Below are 21,457 nucleotides of genomic sequence, written 5' to 3'. Positions count from 1 at the left end.
ACACCAGAGGAGTTCCTGTCGTGGCGCAGTGGTTAACGAATCCGACTAGGAACCGTGAGGTTGCGGGTTCGGTCCCTGCCCTTGCTCAGTGGGTTAAGGATCCGGCGTTGCCGTGAGCTGTGGTGTAGGTTGCAGACGCGGCTTGGATCTGGAGTTGCTGTGGCTCTGGCGTAGGCCGGGGGGCTACAGCTCCGATTCAACCCCTAGCCTGGGAACCTCCATATGCCGCGAGAGCGGCCCAAGAAATAGCAAAACAAAACAAAACAAAACAAAACACACCAGGGTAACATCAAAAGTTCCCAACAAGAAAACCACTCAATAACAGTATTTGTCAAAAATCTTGTTATGGGTCAGCATTCTTAGTTAACACGGTAGATTAAGGCATTATCATGGAATTATTCATCTGCAACATGTATGAACAATGAGGAAACAACAGAAATAGTAACACAAATTATGTCAAAAATCACGGCTACAACTCATCAGCAGAAACCGAACAAGTAAATAAAAGTGGAATCATGCCAGAAACTGAGAAAAGCAACGGCCAAGGGAAAAAGACCTAAAAGATTCTGGCCACACAATACAGCTCCTAACTTGGTAAGAATAACAAGACCTTTTTTTTTTTTTTTTTTTTTTGGCTGTGCCCATGGCACACGAAATTTTCTGGGTCAGGGATCGAACCTGAGCCACAGCAGTGACAACACCAAATCCTTACCTGTGAGGCCACCAGCAAACTTTAGTAATCCCTTTTCCTAAGTCTTAAAATGTGATGATAGGAGTTCCCGTCGTGGCACAGTGGTTAACGAATCCGACTAGGAACCATGAGGTTGCGGGTTCAATCCCTGGCCTCGCTCAGTGGGTTAATGATCCGGCGTTGCCATGAGCTGTGGTGTAGGTCGCAGACGCAGCTCGGATCCTGCGTTGCTGTGGCCCTGGCTTAGGCTGGTGGCTACAGCTCCGATTAGACCCCTAGCCTGGGAACCTCCATATGCCGCGGGAGCGGCCCAAGAAATGCCAAAAAAAAAAGAAAGACAAAATAAAATAAAATAAAATAAAATGTGATGATAAAACACAAAAATGGGAAACCACAGAACTGTGGAAGTAATTCAAAGACCAAAACAGTGCCAGTATGACTTGAAGAAATCAATGCACAAGGAAAAGAATAGATATGGCTTAAAACCAAATCAATGCCACAGAGAAAAGGCTTGTGATAACCAAATTGAAGACAGAGAAAAAAGAATAAAAGCAGCTAAAGCAATTAGAGATTAAATGATAGACACAGAAAAGAGACAAAGATGAGGCAACATAAAAATAATCGGCACCTTCAACTCCAATAAATAGAATAGAGTAAGAAAAATTACTTCAGAAACACAACAAAAGAAAGTTTCCCTGGGAGTTCCCTTTGTGGCTCAGTGGTTAATGAACCCGACTAGGATCCCAGAGGATGCAGGTTCAATCCCTGGCCTCACTCAATGGGTTAAGGATCCCATGTTGCCATGAGCTGTGGTGTAGGTTGCAGACGTGGCTCAGATCCTGTGTTCTTGTGGTTGTGGTGTCAGCTGGCAGCTGCAACTCCAATTTCACCCCTAGTCTGGGAATTTCCATATGTCACAGATGTGGCCCTAAAAAATCAAAAAAAAAAAAAAAAAAAAAAAAAAGAGAGTTGAATCTTACGACAAGATAGACACTGGTTATGTGGGGTGGGGGGTGGGAGGAGAAATGATTCAGAAAAACTAGTTCAGTGCCGAGAACTACTTACACATCCTAGTAGACAGGGCATGTCTATCTTCTGTTAGGAAGGGGGAAGTTAAGATGGCCACAGATTCCTGCATCCAGCACTACAAGGAGCATTGAGAACATAGCGAAGCAACATGAAAACACCAGCAGGGGACAAATTCAGACTGGAAGTGAGATGAGAACTCTCCCTTTGGAAAACTCAAGACTAAGTGCAGGCGCTCCTGCTAGGCCCTCTTCACTCCAAGTCTTCTTGTCACTCAGAGGATGCACCTACTGTGTGAGCCTCTCAACTCCTTGGCCTGTTCCATGCCAATAAATGGTGTCAGCCATCACCCTGGCATCCTACATTCAAGACCAGAGGCAGGGAGACAATTAGGAAGCCTTTCAATAATCTGCCTAGAGATGATGGCGGCTCCCCCAGCGTAATGTAGGGGACAGAGTCAAGCGGAAGATTCTAAAAGCGCCAGCATGTTTAACTGACCTCAACTTCCTCTACTGTCCCTTTCAGTGCTTGGTCCACCATCATTTCAACTGCATCCTCTGATCTAAACACTTCCGTCCAGCTGAACTTTCATCACATGTGCCTGAGAAAGCCTCCCTCCCAGATCAGTCCAGCTGCCTGTTTTCGCCTTGTCTCTCTTGGGTATCTGAATGCTGGTAAACAGAACTACAGAAGTCTACGAAGTTCTGCCACTATAACTTCACCATCGTCCATCTGAACCGGGGCCTCCATGCTAAGTCATCACTCCCATGTCCCTCATCTGTTTTCTCTCATTTTCCACAGTATTTCAAGGCTCCACTCTCCCTCAGCCTCTTGCCTTGCCACACTTCGCCCTGCATTCTCAACAGAATACATGGCCTTCTCTACTGTGAGAACAGAAGCTACGCCATGAGATGGGTGGTCCTGCAACGCACAGCCACGCGATTACAAACTTGACTGCACCTGCACACAACTCTTCCTCCCTCCCGCCTGTTAAATTAGAGGAAATAGATCCCCTTTTATTCGAGAGTGAATTCCTCCATCAGTGCTCTGGGTCCCGTTTCTAGTATCATCAAGCGCTCCTTCTCCACCGGCTCAGTGCCGTCAGCAGTTAGACATGCTGAAGCCCTGTCGTTTCTTCCTCTTGCATCCGTAACACCAGCTGGAACCATCAACATCTCTCACCGAGATTACTACCGTCGTTTCCTAATGATTTCCTGCCTCTGGTCTTCACACTGTGAAAAATCACTCTTCAGTGGAGAACGAGAGAAATCTTTCAAAAAGGCACATCTAACGATGTCTCCAGCCTGCTCAAAACCCTTCTGTCTCCAGGCACTCCCCTCAGGATGGAGTCTCCAAATCTCTCAGCTTCTTACTTTCACTCTCCTGCCTCGTGTCTCATCACTTTTACTTCCCACTTGGGGTTAGTCTCCCAGAACCAAGGGGCGACAGTCCTCATGTTATCAATTACTGAAAGAGGGGTGCTGAAATCTCTGTCCACAACTGTGGATTTATTTATATTTACTTGCAGATCTACCAGGTTCTGCTTTGTGTATTTTTGAAGTGCTATTGTTAGGTGCATAAAGAGTTACGGTTTTATGACGTTAATAAATTGGCCACTTTATCAGTTATGAGATGATCCTCTTTGTCCATGGCAATATTCTTTACCATGAGACCGATTTTGGCTAATATTAATAAAGCCACTCCATGTTTTGTGATTATTGTTAGCATGGTATATCCTTCTCCACACTTTTAACCTAATTGTGCCTTTATATTTAATGTGGATGTCTTTTTTTTGGTATTATTTTTTATTTACTTATTTATTTATTTTTGTCTTTTTGCTATTTGTTGGGCCGCTCCCGCGGCATATGGAGGTTCCCAGGCTAGGGGTCTAATCGGAGCTGTAGCTGCCGGCCTACGCAACAGCCACAGCAACTCGGGATCCGAGCCGCGTCTTCGACCTACACCACAGCTCACAGCAACTATGGATTCTTAACCCACTGATCAAGGCCAGGGATGGAACCTGCAACCTCATGGTTCCTAGTCAGATTCGTTAACCACTGCACCACAACGGGAACTCCTGGATGTCTTTTTTAGGCAGCAGATAACTAAATCTTGCTTTTTATCCAACCTGACAATCTCTGCCCCTTAATAGGGATGTTTAGACCATTTACATTTAATATGATTATTAACAAGGCTAGATTTAAATCTAACATCTGGGTATCTGTTTTCTCTTTGTCTCATCTGTTCATTGTTCTTCTTTTCCCCTTTTTCTGCCTTCTTTTGGACTATTTTTTAAATTGTTTCATTTTTACTCCTATGTTGGCTTATTAGCTACAACTGTTTTTTAAGTGTTGCTTTGGAGTTTTTATTATATATTTTTCATTCATCTCAGTCTACCTTCAAGTGCTATTATTCCACTTGATGTATAAGAACCCTAAAACAGTATCCTTCTATTTCTCATCATTTGGTCTGGGTATTATAGTTTTCCTACACTTCACTTCTAACCTCACAATACTACTACTCTGCTTAGCTACTACTTTACTTTAAATAGTCAATTATCTCTTTAAAAGATTTAAATAATGAAGCACAAGTTTTCTATCATTACCCACATACTTATATTACTACTGCTTTTCATTCATTCATTCATTTTCATTCATATTTTTGGTATGATCTGGTATTATTCATTCATTTATCTAGTATCATTTTACTTCTGCCTGAAGGACTTCCTGTAACATTTCTTATAAAGCAGGTCTGCCAGTGATGCAATCTTTCATCCTCTGTGTGTCTGAAAAAGCTTTTTTTTTTTTTTTTTTGTCTTTTCTAGGGCTACTCCCTCAGCATGTGGAGGTTCCCAGGCTAGGGGTCAAATTGGAGCTATAGTTGCCGGCCTACACCACAGCCACAGCAATGCCAGTTCCTTAACCCACTGAGCAAGGCCAGGGGTCGAACCCACAACCTCATGGTTCCTAGTTGGATTCGTTAATCACTGCGCCACGACGGGAACTCCTGAAAAAGCTTTTATTTCACCTTAGTTTGAAAGAGATTTTCACTGGATATGGACTTCTAGGTTGATAGTTTTTTTGTTCAGTTCTTTAAAGATTTGTTCCACTGTCTTCTGGACATTGAGAAGTTTGCTGTCATCCCTAATTTTCTTCCACTATATAGTATCTGCCCTTTTGCTATGGATGAGTTAAAGATCTTTATCACTTATTTTAAGCAATTTCACTGATTTTTTTTTTTTTTTTTTTTTTTTTTTGGTCTTATTAGGGCTGTACCACGGCATATGGAGGTTCCCAGACTAGGGGTCAAATCAGAACTATGGCTGCTGGCCTACACCACAGCCACAGCAATGCAGGATCTGAGCTGCCTCTGTGACCTACACCAGAGCTCATGGCAACACTGTATGCTTAAACCACTGAGCGATGCCAGGGATAAAACCCATGTCCTCAAGGATACCAGTTGGGTTCGTTAACACTGAGCCATGACAGGAATTCTGTGACATTTTTAGAATAGTTTTCTTCATGTTTCTTGTATATATGGTTCATCGAATTTTGTGGATCTGCAGATTTAAAGTTTCCATCAAATTCAGGAAACTTCTGGCCATTATTCCTTTAATTGCTTTTTTTTGACTCTCTTTCCCCTCCTTCAAAACTTCCAATTGCATGTATATTAGTCTACCTATTATTCCCATAACTCACTAATGAGTTATTCACTTTTAGTCGAATATTTGCTCTGTTTCATGTTGGAAAGTTATTATTACCACATATTCAAGCTTATTTTATTAATCTTTTTTTCTGCAATATCCAATCTGCCATTTATCCTCTGCAGTGTATTTTTCAACTCAGACATCATAGTTTTCACATCTAAGTTTGATCTGTGTCATAATAATTCTTTTAATATCTTTGTCTACTAATGCTATCATCTGTGCATTTTCTTGCTCCTCTGCTTGTCTGGTTAGTTTTGACTGGATGCCAGACATTATGAAGTTTACCTTGTTGGATGTTGTATATCTTTGATTTTCTATATAAATATTCTTGAGCTTTGTTCAGGTTCAAGTCTTACTTTTACGCTATTAGGGAGAAAGAGAGCAGCTTTAACCTGGGGCTATCGAACCTGTGTTCTCATGAATACTAGTCAGGTTCTTAACTTGCTGAGCCACAACAGGAACTCCCCAATAACATTTTGGAAAGTAAGAAAGGAAAGAAGGAAGGAAGGGAGGGAGGGAGGGAACAGAAAGAAAAGAAAAGAACATTTGAAAGGCCTGACTGAATATGAAAAAAATAAAGGATCACAAAGACAGATGAAACACTGAAGTGTCAACTCCCAGGGTAGAAACCTGCTATTTAAAAATGGTCATGCTAGGCTACTTGTGGGCTCGCTGCCTACGCTCCCAAGAGCCTCAAGGGCTTCTTAAGTCCCAGCTGGCCTACAGATGAAGCTTAATGATGTGCCTACGTCACAGCCACAGCAACACGGGATCCAAGCCTTGTCTGCGACCCACACCACAGCTCACGGCAACACCAGATCCTTAATCCACTGAGTGAGGCCAGGGATCGAACCCGCGTCTTCATGGATGCTAGTCAGATTCGTTTCCACTGTGCCACGACGGGAACTTCCACAAAAACCCAAGTTGCATAAAAGAATGCCTTCAACACTTGAGACTTAACTTAGGAGAACATAATACAAGCGAAGACCCATCATCCAAGCTTTCTCTCACTAAATCCAGCCAGAGTATTGCCGGGATCCTGCACATGAGGCAGTCAGGCAGCAAAGCTCCAACTTCTCGCCCACGAGAGAATTCTAAAAGGTCCACACTTACACTGCATGGGTTGTTGGCCGTCTGAGCCGGGCTGTAGAAGGACCCCCACTGGGTGGTTCGTCGCTCTTCCCCGGAAGGGGTGCTGTTCACGGGCAGGCCCGCCGGGAGCCCGGGGCCCGCAGCTGCAGCGTTAGGGGGCTGGCTGCTGGGGGCCACGAGGGCGAAGGCATCGTCCAGCAGGGAGTGCATGGTCTGGCGCGCCTCCTCGATGGACGGCTGGGGAGGGACGTACTGGGAGGCGGGGAAGGGCAGGCCTGGGTACCGCCCCAGCTCAGCGGAGGACGGCGTCTGCACTTCGGCCGGCAGGTCGGGATCAGACTAGAGTTGGGGCGGGGGAGACAGCAGAGTGAGGAATCAGACACGGACGGCCGTGGCGACCCCCGACCCCCGAAAACAAAACTCTGGGACCGGCACGGCGTTTAACGTGTTCACTGACATCGAGGGAGAGGTTCACCACGAGAATTTTTAAACCCACAGCTGAGGAATGTGCATTACCTTCCAAGGCGGCAAAAAGCTTGAATCAGAAAAAAGCAAAAACATTCAACAATCATGTGTCCAGCAAAACTCAATCAACTACCTGAAAGGCATCTCAGGAGCTAGAAGTACACATTTTTTCATTGAAAGCCCCTAGCAAGTGATGTCTCAGAGTCTATATACTAAAATATCTAGTCGACTTCCCATAGATTTGGAAACCCAAAACCAAATCAGTTTGTTAATAAGAGGAAAAACACCGCTCAAAGAGTTCAAAGTCACCATCATACTACAATTACGTATGTAAAAACGTTTTTGGTTTTTAGTGTTGTTTTTTTTTTTTTGCTTTTTTGCTTTTTAGAGCCACACCTGTGGCATATGGAAGTTTCCAGGATATGGGTTGAATCGGAGCTGCAGCTGCCAGTCTACACCACAGCCACAGCAATGCCTGATCTAAACTGAGTCTGTGACCTACACCAGAGCTCACAGCGACGCCAGAACATTAACCCACTAAGCGGGGCCAAGGATCGAACCTGCATCCTCATGGATACTAGTTATGTTCCACTGTGAGCACACTAGCTGAGCCACAATGGGAAACGCCCCATAAAAACAATTTTAATACCTATTGTGACAGCTCTTTACAAACACTAAATAGTACCAATTATTTATTCAGAAACTATTTCTTTAAAAAGGAGGGATCCCTAAATAACTTGAGTTAAGAAAAGTTGACATTCAGTTCTATGCACACAGGCTCAGAGGCAGGGACATGAATGATCCTGTGAAATTGGATTGTTATGATCATTATACAAATAAATAAATATATAAATAAAAGCTTTTTACCTATGTATTTCAAGAAAAAAAAAGATTTTTTTTTCTTATCTTTTTGCCATTTCTTGGGCCGCTCCCACAGCATATGGAGGTTCCCAGGCTAAGGGTCTAATCAGAGCTGTAGCCGCCGGCCTACACCACAGCCACAGCAACGTGGGATCCAAGCCTCGTCTGCGACCCACACCACAGCTCACAGCAATGCCAGATCCTTAACCCATTGACCAAGGCCAGGGATCGAACCCGCAACCCCATGGTTCCTAGTTGGATTCATTAACCACTGTGCCACGACGGGAACTCCAAAAAGATTTTTTAAAAAAAAAACTCTCATGCCCTGATAACTGCCTTATGAGCAAAACGGTGTCATCATACACACTGGGTAAACACTAAGAGACAAAACAAGGAGCCAATGGAAGAAGGGGCCTTTCTGGTCTCGGTGGCCCCAGAAGCCCAGAGGTCACAATTACTGCAAATGACACACGGAAAAGAGGAGACGTCCTGCCCCAGAGGCTGTGCCCTCCATGCCCATGAGGAAGGGTGGATGCTTTACTGCAGTGCGCTGCTGGCCCGGCTCATGCCAGGAGCAAAGGAAGACACTGCCATATCCGCCTCCATCAGTGAGTCTCTTACCAAGAAAATCTCTATTCCAGAGACACATCCCTACGCTTAGCTCACTGTCTACACACGTCCTAAAGGCTCTGGTCTCTCCAGAGACGATCCGCCACCATGCCAGCCAGCATCAAGCACCTAAGGGCAGCAGCTGTTTCATTCCAAACAGAGAGAAAAATCATATGACCAAACTGGCAGACTTACACAAACAGCTCACGGACCTGTTTTGCTTGGCCCGCACCGTCTTTTAAAAAATCAATAACCGGCATTTTTTCAATCTGGAAATTTCCTATTTGAACTCAGACTTTCTGGATTCTCTTGGCAGCCTCGGAAGCATCAGCAGGCTCGCATCCTCCACGGAGACAACCGCTGCTCGGCAGAGCCTGCCCTCCGGAACGGGCAGATGCTCCTCCGGCCACCGTTGCGAGTGGGTGGTCTCGCCCCCCGGGACCCCCCCCACTCAGCTCTGTAAGGCTGCAGCTCCAAAACCACAACAGCCCGGTCAGGCTCTGGGCATGACCTTGTCCCCTAGGGACTCTAAGGCAGGACTGGGAGCCCCAAAGGTCTCCGGGTGACAGGGCAGCACTGGAAAGACGTCACTCCCCTCCTTGAGCGGAGAAGGCCCACGCTCTTTTCCCCATTCTTGGTTTTCTCGAGATGCACACAGGGAAGACAGTGGTAAGGAGACGGCCGCCACTGCAACAGGTCACGGAGAAAAGGGAAAGCAGGTCTGTAAAAACATCCGACTGCTAAGCCCGAGGGTCTCTCCAAAGCCAGAAGCAATGTTCGTGGCAGTGGTGCCGCAAGAGGACGAGGTAACTGCCTCACCGCGATGCGAGCAGTGTGGCCACAGCCCCAAAGGCTGATTCCCGAGGTGGGGACAAACCTACCATCCACTTGAGGAGAGTCCCCAACAGCTACCTCACCCTCAGCAGTCACAATTTTAGAGAAGGGTTAACTCTTAGAGGAAGAGAGACAGGGGGTGAAGGTGTGAAATTAGGCTCTCTCAGATTCTCACTGGTCCCATGACCCCTGCCAAGAAGGCAAAGAGTGACCTTCCCCTTGTGGCTCAGTGGAAAGGAACCCGCCTCGTATCCATGAGGAGGCAGGTTCGATCCCTGGCCTCGCTCAGTGGGTTGAGGATCCAGCGTGGCTGTGGCTGTGGTGTAGGCCAGCAGCTGCAGCTCCGATTCGACCCCTAGACTGGAAACCTCCATATGCCGCAGGTGTGGCCCTAAAAAGACAAAAAAATAAAAAATTACATCAGGCTTGAAACGTCTGCAAAGGGCCAGACAATAAACATTTTAGGCTTCCTGAGCCATAGAGCTACTCAACTCTGCTACTGTAGCAAGAGCAGCCAAAGAGAACACAAAATGATGGGTGTGGCTGTGTACCAATAAACCTTTATTTACAGAAACAGGCAGCAAGCTGGATTTGGCCTGAGGGCCATAGTTTGCTGAGGCCCAAATTACCATGGTAACTTTAGTTGCAAGCAATCCAATTATTTCACTTCAGGAGAAGAGAACTCTCAAGATATTTTGAGAGGAAACGGTAAAATTCAAGATAGTTCAAAAACAGGTACGTCCAGCATAACCTTCGAGATGAAACACTACCTAAGAAAAGGGGGGGGGGTTCCCCAAAAAAATGTGTTTTACAATTTTTGGGGAGAGAAAGTAAAAAGTCCCTTTGAGGAAGAGTAATTTTTCAGGGAATCTTTGATAAAAATGGAGTCACTGGGGCTAACTGCTGGTTTTCTCCAGCGAAGGGCTTTTTTCCACCAGCTGAGGGAGGAACCTCCGTGCCTTCTGCCAAGAAAAAAAGCAAAGAGAAAAAGGATGGCCTGGGCCGCCATAAAAGAGACCTGATTGAGGGTTTCTGACGAAGGCGAATGGAGAGAGCAAGGGGAAGACAGATTACTCCCCACACAAAGCTCAGCAGTCTTGGATGAAGGAACTCGGGGCTCCTAAAAACGGGGGGGGAAGGGACTAAAAAAGTCTCTCCTGCAGATTCTTCTCAGAGAAAGAGCTCTGGGGCCCCTTCCTGGGGAAAGAAATGCTTCCCCTTCTTCTGCTCGTTGGTTTCAGACAACAGGACCTCAGAGTCCCCACAAGAAACAAAACACAAGCTCCCAAGGACCATCCTGCAGAGCCAAGAGGACAGCCCTCCCCAGATCAACCTGACGCGGAAGAGGCCCAGAAACACAGCAGCAGCTCAAGAGCGCCACCTACTGTGAGAACCTCCTGCGATGGTTCCCCCGCAGTAGGAAGCCATTCACACCTTGGGAAGAGATCCCACGCATTCTGTTGAGGAGCAAAGCCGCCTAATTTGGAGCTCCTCCACCCCTCTGAACCATACCAGCCTTGATGAGCTGGGTGTGAAGGTTTGGGCAGTCTCAGAACACCAAAAACACAGTAAGTGCCCAAGAAAAAGCCTGATTCTTTCAGATGATCATGACTCAATTATACTTAAGCCAAATACCAATATGTGGTTTTTTTGGGTTTTTTTGTTTGTTTGTTTTTTTGTTTTTTCGGTCTTGGGTTTTGTTTTGTTTTTGCCTTTTAGGGCCACACCCGCAGCATGTGGAGGTTCCCAGGGTAGGCTAGGTGTTGAATCAGAGCTGTAGATGCCAGCCACAGCCACAGCCACAGCAACACAGGATCCGAGCTGCATCTGCGACCTACACCACAGCTCACAGCGACACCAGATCCTTAACCCACTGAGCAAAGCCAGGGATCGAACCCCCAACCTTTTGGTTCCTAGTCGGATTCATTTCCACTGCGCCATTGACGGGAACGCCTCAGTATATGTTTTTTGCTAATTTCTCTCTGACAAGGACGGCTCTGTCAGTTTGCCTCCAGGAGGAAGGGGCCTTGTGCAATAAGACAAGGCTGCACCCTGGCTCAGGGCTACAGACGTTAACAGTGTATTCTCGTGCTGCCGGACACACTGGGCATCTGGGGCTCCCGCTCCGTCTTGGGGTGTTTTTGTGTGGGTTTCTCACGGCCCATGGGGGAGGCTGACCCTTTCTTCCCTACTTGGTGGGGTCTGTATGTGTTTTAGCACTAACGTCTGCTCTGACATTTCAAGCAACTCTATAGGTGCCCCTTTTCTTTTAAAAAAATTGTTTAATTCTCTATTTCTTTCTTTCTTTTTTTGAATTTAGGGCCACACCGGCACCATACGGAAGTTCCCAGGCCAGGGGTAAAATCGGGGCTGTAGCTGCCAGTCTGCACGACAGCCACAGCAACAACCAGATCCGAGCTGCGTCTGCAACCCACACCACAGCTCGCGGTAACACTGCATTCTCCAACCCACTAAGCAAGGCGGATCAAACCCCATCCTCATGGATACTAGTCAGGCTCCCAATCCACTGAGTCACATTGGGAACTCCCTAATTCCCTATTTCTTAATTCCCATGAAGCTCTTTCTTCCATTAAAATTAGAAATACATAAGTTAACAAAGGTAACATCTTCTTAGCACTCTAAGAGCAGAAGGGGGTGCAAACCCCTAAATATTCCTTCCAGAAACCACCAGGAAACTCAAACAACTCTCTGACCCAGGGAAGGAAAAAAACAAACAAAAAAAAAACTTTCTGGACATTTCTCTGTTTTCAAGTCAACCTCAAGAGGTGCCCCTTCACGTCTGAGAGGGCAGGGCTTGTATATAGGAATGTGTCTCCAGAGGGCTCCCCCAGGGGCACCTGCTCTTAAGTCTCTCCTCAAAGGAGCGGCCCACGCCTGCCCCCACCTCAGCTGGCCCTGCAGCATCAACCACCGGGCACCCCCATCACACCGGGCACTCCATCCTCTTCTCCCGGAGACGACCCCCCCCCCCGCCGCCCCGCCCCCATTCCAGAAGCAAAGGTCAGTATAACACACCGGGCACCCCATATACGCAGAGTTGTGGACACCCGGGGGCCTCTTGTACGTGCCGTCGCTGTCTGTGGTGATGAGTCTGTCCCTCTCGGCATCTCCTGGACAGCCGTTGACTTGGTGTTTCCGGCGGGGCTTAGGAGAACGTTTTATCCTGGAGCTGCCAGGAGAAAAAGATGTGATCGTCGTGGGAAATAAACCCTCCTGCCACCGGCGCGTCACCTAACCACGAAGTGTCTTCCGAGCACGCGAGGATCTGCTGGCCACTGGCCTAGACACCCCACCGTCTGTGCTCCCAGAAAGCGCACAGGCCGCCTGGCCAGACGCTATCAAACACAGGGAGCAGGTGAGAAGCACGCAAGACAGGATGTACTCAGGCCCTTAGGTCGTTACACAGACCTTCAGAAGAGGGCGAGGGCCGTGTGAGCAGTGACGTCATCGCAGGCAACCGGGGCCCGACCAAGGTCTCGAAGGGGGAGGAGGATCAGCAGACGGGGAAGAGAACGAGGCGCCGGTAGGACCCGGCCAGAGGCCAGCAATGGGGATGCAAGGGCATGTTTGGGGGGCGATGGGGGACCGCCTAATGGAGCCGCAGTTCTGTTCTGTGCTGGGGCCGGTGGGGAGCCGCAGGACGGAGAAGCAGCTCCACCCCAGAGCCAGCCAAGCCCGAACAGGGGTGAGCAGAGCAAGGCACCCATGAGAGCGGATCTTACAGAAAATGCCTCTGCATTAGCGGGCGGGGGTCTGCGAGGCCAGGAGACCAAGTCTCTGAGGGTGGCTGTGGGAAAAGAAATGAGACCTGCCTGCTGACCTGGGGACGGAGCATAGGAGGTGGAGATAGTGGGGCTGAGAGCCTGACCAGGAGAGGGCGCCAGGGAGCAGGTCTGAAAAGGAAGGGGCCCACCTTTTCAGAGGGCTAAGTTCCAGGAGAACCTAAGTCCACAGAAATGCTTAGAGATTACAAGAGGGGCAGGTGGAAAGAACGCAGCCTTCTATGCACAGCTGATGGCCCGTGGGATCGCGGCCTCCCAGCACCTACACAGCTGGAGTTGCTTCCAGAAGCTTCTCCCTGAAAGTGGCCGGGCCCTGGTACCCCTCCAGCAGGGCCCCCACCTCTTCCTGGGCTCTATGAACACGGAGGGCACGCTGGCCGTGGGATCCAGGATCTTGTCGATCTGCATCTGTGCCCGACGGTACACGCGGTGCCGCTCCCGCGTGTCCCCCGAGGACAGGTCGTCCACCACCGGGAACTCGTAGTGCCCGCGGCGCTTGGCGCGGAGCCGGATCTTGTTGCGGTGATGCTCGATCTCCGACTTGTGCCGCAGCGCCGTCTGAATCTGGGAAACGAGAGAGGCGAAAGTTCTGCAGGTTTCTGGGGCCCAGCACAGAAAGCATCTTGAGAGGGCCTCCCCGTTCCCAGTGGCTGTCCTAGGCTCCCACGAGGCCCCAAAGGAGTGACAAGGCCAGGCACACCCACACGGGGGCGCAGTGAACCTGCCACTGCTTACGAGCTGTCTCCAAACTCAACCTCAGCGTGAGGAGTGTGAGAGGGGGTGTACACACCCCCGCCCCCAACGCAAAATAACTCAAACCTGGGAAATCGGCCAGGGGCAACTTTGAAGATACTAAGGGACAGTGACAAATAGATACAATTCTCCCTGAGAAAAGAGGATCCCGTACTTATACCCAAGAGTATCCATGCCCATAGTATCACTACTTGGGAGGTTTGTTTTTCATCTTTTTACGCCCGCACCCGCCACATATGGGGGTTCCCAGGCAAGGGGTCCAATCAGGGCCGTAGCCGCCGGCCTCCGCCAGAGCCACAGCAACAAGGGATCCGAGCTGCATCTGGGACCTACACAGCAGCTCAGGGCAATGCTGGATCCTTGACCCATTGAGTGAGGCCACGGATTGAATCCTAGTTCTCAAGGATACTAGTCGGGTTCGTTAATCACTGAGTTAGGAGGGAAACTCTGAGAGATTTTTACATTAAGACAGATTCGACGAAGATATGTGCATTAGACAATAAAATGCCCCTTACTGATGATGCTTAGCGTTACCAAAGCAAGCTCCCTGACGTGAGAGCCTTCTCTTCAAAAAGGAGAACCCAAAGTTCCCTTTGTGGCTCAGCAGTAACCAGCCCAACTAGTATCCATGAGGACTCAAGTTCGATCCCTGGCCTCACTCAGTGGGTTAAGGATCCGGCGTTGCCATGAGCTGTGGTGTAAGGTCGCAGACACAGCTCAGATTCCACATTGCTGTGCCCGCGGTGCAGGCCAGCAGCCATAGTTCCAATTCAGCCCCGAGCCTGGGAACTTCCATACGCCATGGGTGAGGCCCTAAAGTGAAAAAAAACAGGGGGTGGGGGGTGGGAGGAACCCGAGTATGGGAACTTGGCCTCACTGGCTACATGAGGCATGAACGGGTCTACAGAGCCAGTTGGTTCTGCAGCCTGGGAGGGAAGAAAAGTGGGAGCAGGGGGTGAAGGGAGATGCCAGATCCAGGAGTGCAGATGCAGGTGTGGGGGAACAGGCCACCGCTGAGGGAGTGGCAGGTCTGCCAGGTGTGGCAGAAGGCAGGCGAGAAGGGCTCCCCTTCATCAAGGCGCGTCCCCCGGTTCTGCAAGCACTGAGCCCTCCTTCAGAGGACCTCACAGCAAGGGAGATGGAGACAGAGGGAGAAAAGGGAAACCAGGCCAGGGATGCACTTGGGAGAGGAGAGCAGGACCGCAGGCCAAGGTAAGGTGGAACATTCCTGGCCATGCCCCACTGGACCAGAAGCCACGTACTCTCTGGGACTTTGAGGAGGATCAGGTGGAAGAAATTCTCGACAACCTCCCGGCAAGAGAATTCAGGAAACCCCTCTTACTCTATTAAGATCTAACCGCTCTTTAAAATGTATAGGAGTTCCCTGGTGGCCTAGTGGTTAAAACTCAGTATTGTCACTGTAGTGGCACAGGTCTGATCCCTGGCCAGAGAACTTCCACATGTCATGAGCACAGCCAAAACATTAATAAATTTTAAAAATAATAATAATTTTTTAAAAAAACATTTTGAACTTCCCTTGGATGATAAAACTGTAGCCCACTGGATCCTGGGGGCAGAGCCTCCTTGCCTGCCTGCTTGCATCTCTCAAAAGCATCCTATCTTAATAAATCTATTTCTTGCCAAAAAAAAAAAAAAAACCACACTTTAATAAATAAATTATACGAAATCTTCCCAGAAGGACCAAGATACACTAGAGATTTGCTAATAACATGTTTCAGGAGTTCCCATCAGTGGTAACAAGCCTGACTAGTATCCATGAGGATGCAGGTTCAATCCCTGGCCTCGCTCAATGGGTTAAGGATCCAGCATGGCCATGAGCGGTGGTGTAGGTCACAGATGCGGCTCGGATCTGGCATTGCTGTGGCTGTGGTATAGGTCGGAGTTGTAGCTACGACCTGACCCCCTAGCCTGGGAACTTCTATATGCTGCAGGGGAAGCCCTAAAAAGAAACCCAAAAAAAAGAAGACATTTCAATTTTTACGTATGAAGCAAATAGGCAGGTGCATCACTACTGATAAGGCTCTTGTTCTTAAGTCAGGCTTTCATTTAATGCTTTATAAGCAATATCTATGCTTCCGATAGCCATACACAGGCATCAAACACATTTTTAAAAGACAGTAAAAGAAAAGGGAACAGTGGACACGGTGCTACTGCATTGGAAGGTCACGGGCCTGGGAGCACATTCTGTTTGTTTTTTGGGCCACGTGGAGAAACCCCCATCACCACCAGGGGGCTCACTCACAGCCAGTGTGAGGCAGGCACAATGCAGGACTGCTGGGGACACATCTAGGCTAGGACTGGGGTCATGCAGGCATCGGTGAGAAGCGACAGCACGTGCCACCTTCGAACCCACAGCACATTCTTGTGGTCACGTCCTTGGCAAGGAGCCAATGAAATGTGGGGAGGAGAAACAGTAAGAACTGTGGATACGTGACTTATGTCAGATAATCCACTTTAAGGAGCACCTTTAAAGTGGGGACGGGGGCGGGGGGGGGGGATCAGTGGTACCAATTATTACTTCAAACTGGCAGAACTCACAAGAACAGCAGGCGTTTCTCAGAGGCAGGAGAGTGACAGCCCGGACCCATCCCGAATTGCAGCTCTAAAGAGCGTTCACTTCACTCGAGGTGCAACCTGGTCAGATCTCCCCGGTTCCCGTTAACACTGACCTGACCCAGACGTCTGGGTCCCAAAATCGTACGAAGGAAGCAGATTTAACTCACTCTTCCAGGAATTGCGGGAATAGGGTATTTTACCAAGAATTATCTAGATCTTTGGGGCCAGAGTAGATCTATCAGGGAACATGCAGGATAGGCTTAATTTTTCCAGCAACAACTTGTGATGACACCCACCATGGAAGCTCCTTAGAGACCCGTGCCCAAGATCCTTATCGGAGGCTAGTCCCATAGGCACCCTCTGCCGAGCAAAGTTCCAGACTCCCAGAAGGAAAGAGGGGTTCAGTATAAACCATGTTTGCTCCAACAGTTTAGGCACAGCAAGCTGCTCTGTTCTAGGAATGGTAGGAATCTTCCCCAAATCCAAATCCCCCAAACTCCAGCTGCAGACTGAAGTGGGGCTTTCTAAGGAAAGCCATCCGGGATCTCTCTCCTGCACACCTGCCAGAGAGCGCCCACTAGCGTCTCTGAACAGCATCTGATTTAAAAGCACTGAGTGTCAGATTTATTTTTTTAGTTTTTTTATAAGTAGTAGTATAAATAAATAAAATGTTATTTTATTTACTTTTTGTCTTTTTTTTAGGGCTGCACCAGCAGTATATGGAAGTTCCTGGGCTGGGGGTTAAATTGGACCCCTGATTCTCAGGCTAGGGGTGGAATTGGAGCTGTAGCTGCCGGCCTGCACCACAGCCACAACGTCGCAGGATCTGAGCCGTATTTGCAATCTACACGGATCCTTAGCCTACTGAGGGAGGCCAGGGATGCAACCCAAGTCCTCATGGATACTGGTCATGTTTGTTACCACTGAGCCACAACAGGAATTCCCTGAGCACCAGATTTAAAATTAAGAATACGGAGTTCCCATCGTGGCGCAGTGGTTAACGAATCCGACTAGGAACCATGAGGTTGCGGGTTCGGTCCCTGCCCTTGCTCAGTGGGTTAAGGATCTGGCATTGCCGTGAGCTGTGGTGTAGGTTGCAGATGCAGCTCGGATCCCATGTTGCTGTGGCTCTGGTGTAGGCCGGTGGCTACAGCTCCGATTCGACCCCTAGCCTGGGAACCTCCATATGCCGCGGGAGCGGCCCAAGAAATAGCAACAACAACAACAACAGCAAAAAGACAAAAAAAAAAAAAGACAAAAGACAAAAGACAAAAAAAAATAAAATAAAATTAAGAATACATGTCCACAGCTCCTTAGCAACCTTCTGACTCTGTAACGTTCACACTTTTTAAGCACTGACCAAATCAGGATTTTTATTATTATTATTATTATTAACATACTATTTCACAAAGCCAAATACCTCTTTGTTGATTTTGTTGGTTTCTGCCACTCGGTCGGCCAGTATGGGGTGCGGAACCGGAGGAGCTGGGATGGGCTGCATGGCGATCAGCTGGATCTTACTGGGGACCCGCCGACTGGCCTCCGAGGAGCGGGAGATCCTGTCCACGTGCTCAAAGATGGAGGCGGACGAGTGCTGCTCATTCCCCGAGCTGGGAGGTGCCCCTGGACCAGAAGGGAAGTCGCAATAAATTGTGAAGTCATCCTAAAGAAGGGCAAGTCAGAGGAGTCCCCACTGTGGTTAAGAATCTGACTCTAGGCGTTCCCACTGTGGCATCACGGAAACGAATCCAACTAGTATCCCCGAGGACGTGGGTTTGATCCCTGGCCTCACTCAGTGGGTTAAGGATCCGGCATTGCCATGAACGGTGCTGTAGGTTGCAGACTCGGCTTGGATCCCCCATTGCTGTGGCTGTGGCCTAGGATGGCAGCTGTAGCTCCAACTGGACCCCTAGCCTGGGAACTTCCATATGCCATGGGTGCGACCCTAAAAATAAAAAGAATCCAAGTGCAGCAGATCAGAGGCACAGGTTCAATCCCTGGCCTGGGAACTTCCATACGCCATGGATGCAGCCATAAAAAGAGCAAGAAATCACAATTGCAGATTATTTCTTTGGGGGGGCGATGGGGGGGGGTCTTCTTGGGTTGGTTTCTTTTTTTGGATTATTTCTTCAAGAATCCCCAGATGGGCCCCTGACCAAAACACACCCCCCTCCATGGCAGAGTACCTGAAATGTCACTATTTGAGCTTAAATCCTCTGGGTTAAATAGTATTTCCTTCAGCCTCATTAAAAATTACAATTATCCTTTGGAAAAATGTGAAAATCATCATGAGACGTTGCATCCCAAATGGTCCTGTTCAGTAAGACAGAGGAAAGGACAAGAGGGGCCTGAGGCTGACCAGCCAGTAACAATTTAGAGAACTTTAAGGACCACACTTACAGCAAGCAGTGCTGCACCTCCACGCTTATTTGGAGTGATGTAAATTTAGCTGCCCAGACAGTGACACTGTTGAGAAAGCAAAAGACCATGGCAGGGAGGGGGGTCTGGGGACATGCTGGCAAGTACTGGCTAACGATGATGGCTTCTGGCTTTTCGGATCTACATCACTTCTGCTGTATGAAGGAAATTACAGGAAAGAGTCAGGAGACCCAAAAGCTGCTGCCTACAGGGCAATAGTTCCCATTTTTAAAAGAGAGCAAGAGAACACTGAAAAATGGTTAAAAGGGTAAATGTAGGGTATACTTATTTCACTACAATGAATTTCGGGGGTGGGGGGAGGGCTGTGCCCACAGCCTGCAGAAATTCCCAGGCCAGGGACTGAACCTGAGCCACAGCAGTAACCAGAGCCACAGCAGTGACAATGCCAGATCCTTAACCCACTGAGCCACCAGGGAACTCCCACACTGAATTTTATTTTTTTAAGTAATCCCAACCACAAAAAAGAAAAAAATGCAAACATGTAGAAAAAAAGATAGAAAAGAAATGTTAACAGAGACTAGATCTTTGTACAATGGGTGCTTTTCTCCAACTTCTGGTATTTTCTGTCATGAGGATTTTCACGAATCTGTGTTACTTTTAGAACAGGAATAATCGGATAAGTTTTAATTTCAAAAAGGCAGAGAGAGATCAAGAGGGGTTGAAGGAACAGAAAGAGCTCTCCCATTAGACGCGCTAAGATGACTGGTGGCCTCCCTCTAGGCCACGAGTCACCTCCGGACACTCTGGACACGGCTTGAAAATAAATGGCCACCGGGCCAAGAGAAGGCGTGAGAGCATGCAGAAACTGTTTTCAAACAAAAGCCTGAGTTTTGAAACCTCAAGCGTAAGTGAGGCGAAAAGCAGGTGGAGCAAAGCAGGAAGGAGTGGGTGGTGGTTCACAGAAGGGACGCGCTTCGGTGCTGCAGGGATCTTTGTATTTCCTCTCAATTTCAGCTACATTCAGTTGTTATCCCACGTGGCTGGAAACTCCGTACCCAACTCTGTGAATGAAGAGGCTGCTTCCAGCGAGGAGGCCTGTTTGTCTGGCTTCAGGCTGTTCTCAGGCTTGCTTTCCCTGCCTCCAGGGAGCCTGACCCTCCGCACAAGGCAGGCACAGCCAGGCAGGCCATTCCATCCGCAGCTGCTCCACTTACAGGCACGGTGCCTAGAAGGAGCTAATGAGCTTCGCCAGATAAGGGCAGCCTTGCTGACCCAAACTTATCGAGTGACTGGCAGATGTCACAGAGGGTGTCTCATTAAACTTACTGATAACCCAAAGCCCAGACTGTGTTCCTCCAGGATGATTAAAAAAAAAAAGGCCAGGGTGCAAAGGTCACCAGGAAGAAAGGCCCCTCCTGCCCTTTGCCATGCGCTGCCGGTGTCCCCGTCCCCGGAGCTGCCGGCCTGTGGGTGACTCCGGTCCATGCCCCAATCCATCCCCAACTGGATCCTGCCACTGGAGAAGCAGGGAAGGCACAGAAAACCCTCAAGCCTCCAAACGGCCTGGAACCCAACCTTTCTAAAAGGCTGAAATGGCGAGTTTGTTATTTGTCATAACCATATACTATAGATGCACACATACATATAACCCCAAACATACATGGAAATAAACTGGGTTACTATGTATATGTAAGACATAAATAAACACGGGGCTATTTGTATTGTTTACTATGCATTCCACAATTAAAAAAAAAAAAAAAAAACCTACCTGGACAACAATGACCAAAGGAAAGCATGAGGACTAACCAGAGGCCGATGCCATGACTCCTGCCATAAGGCATGAGCGACTTTGGATTAAAGTCTTTCCTCCAAATATTATAAAATGAGCAAAAAATAATAATGATAGAAATGATAGCCTAGGACAATGCCCACAAAGCAGAATGACACAGGAAAGGGCTCTCTGAATTATTAAAATACCAAAGCAGAAGAATATTTGAAAAGAAATAGGAATTTCATTACCTATAGGTAAATACATTATTACTGATGCTGGGACCCACATTAATATCCTGTGGGCGGGATCACATTTGTCTCTTTGTTCTCATCCCATCCCAGCACCCGACCCATCACAGGTACTCAGTAAACATGTGCTAAATGGATGACTAAATGACTAGTCATCTCAACTAAATACATAATACTCTTCCTGGAAGGCGTTCCCGATGTGGCACAGTGTGTTAAGAATATGACTGCAGGGACTCAGGTTATTGCAGGGGCTTGGGTTTGATCCCTGGCCTGGTGCAGTGGTTATACGATCCAGCATTTCCGCAACTGCAACACAGGTCACAGCCGTGGCTCAGATTCAGTTACTGGCCCCAGAACTTCCATATGCCATGGGTACAGCCATTAAGAAAAAAAAAAAAAAAAATTCCACCTGGAAGAAGCATCTGGGAATCTGGTATAACAAAAAGAGGAGAATTATAATTTATAGTCTCATGACTAGAACAAAAAAATATTTTAATGTGTATAGAAACACAAAAGACCCTGAATAGTCAAAGCAATCTTGAGAAAGAAAAACGGAGCTGGAAGAATCAGGCCTGTCTGACTTCAGACTACACTGCAAAGCTACAGTCATCAAGACAGTATGGTGCTGGCTCAAAAACAGAA

General features: G+C 48.0%; 1 protein-coding gene across 2 annotated transcripts in view; it reads right to left on the bottom strand.

The window, feature by feature from the left end:
- KIAA1549 overlaps nt 1–21,457 on the bottom strand; it is a 154,124-nt gene that overhangs the window by 19,491 nt on the left and 113,176 nt on the right. For both annotated transcript variants that reach the window (XM_021078582.2, XM_085005293.1), the window contains exons 13-16: nt 17,838–18,040; nt 13,428–13,651; nt 12,321–12,474; nt 6,537–6,854 (exon numbers count right to left, since the gene is read on the bottom strand). In XM_021078582.2, the coding sequence (XP_020934241.2) occupies nt 6,537–6,854; nt 12,321–12,474; nt 13,428–13,651; nt 17,838–18,040 (899 nt within the window). The remainder of the gene's footprint in view (nt 1–6,536; nt 6,855–12,320; nt 12,475–13,427; nt 13,652–17,837; nt 18,041–21,457) is intronic.

Source organism: Sus scrofa, chromosome 18 (assembly GCF_054392235.1).
Source record: "Sus scrofa isolate SSC_HxYL_T2T_F1_AM1 chromosome 18, Sscrofa_HxYL_maternal_Yorkshire_Landrace_v2.0, whole genome shotgun sequence".
In the NCBI taxonomy this organism is placed as follows: domain Eukaryota; kingdom Metazoa; phylum Chordata; class Mammalia; order Artiodactyla; family Suidae; genus Sus; species Sus scrofa.
Note: the sequence above shows the minus strand (reverse complement) of the source record. Positions and strands in the feature narration are given on the sequence as shown.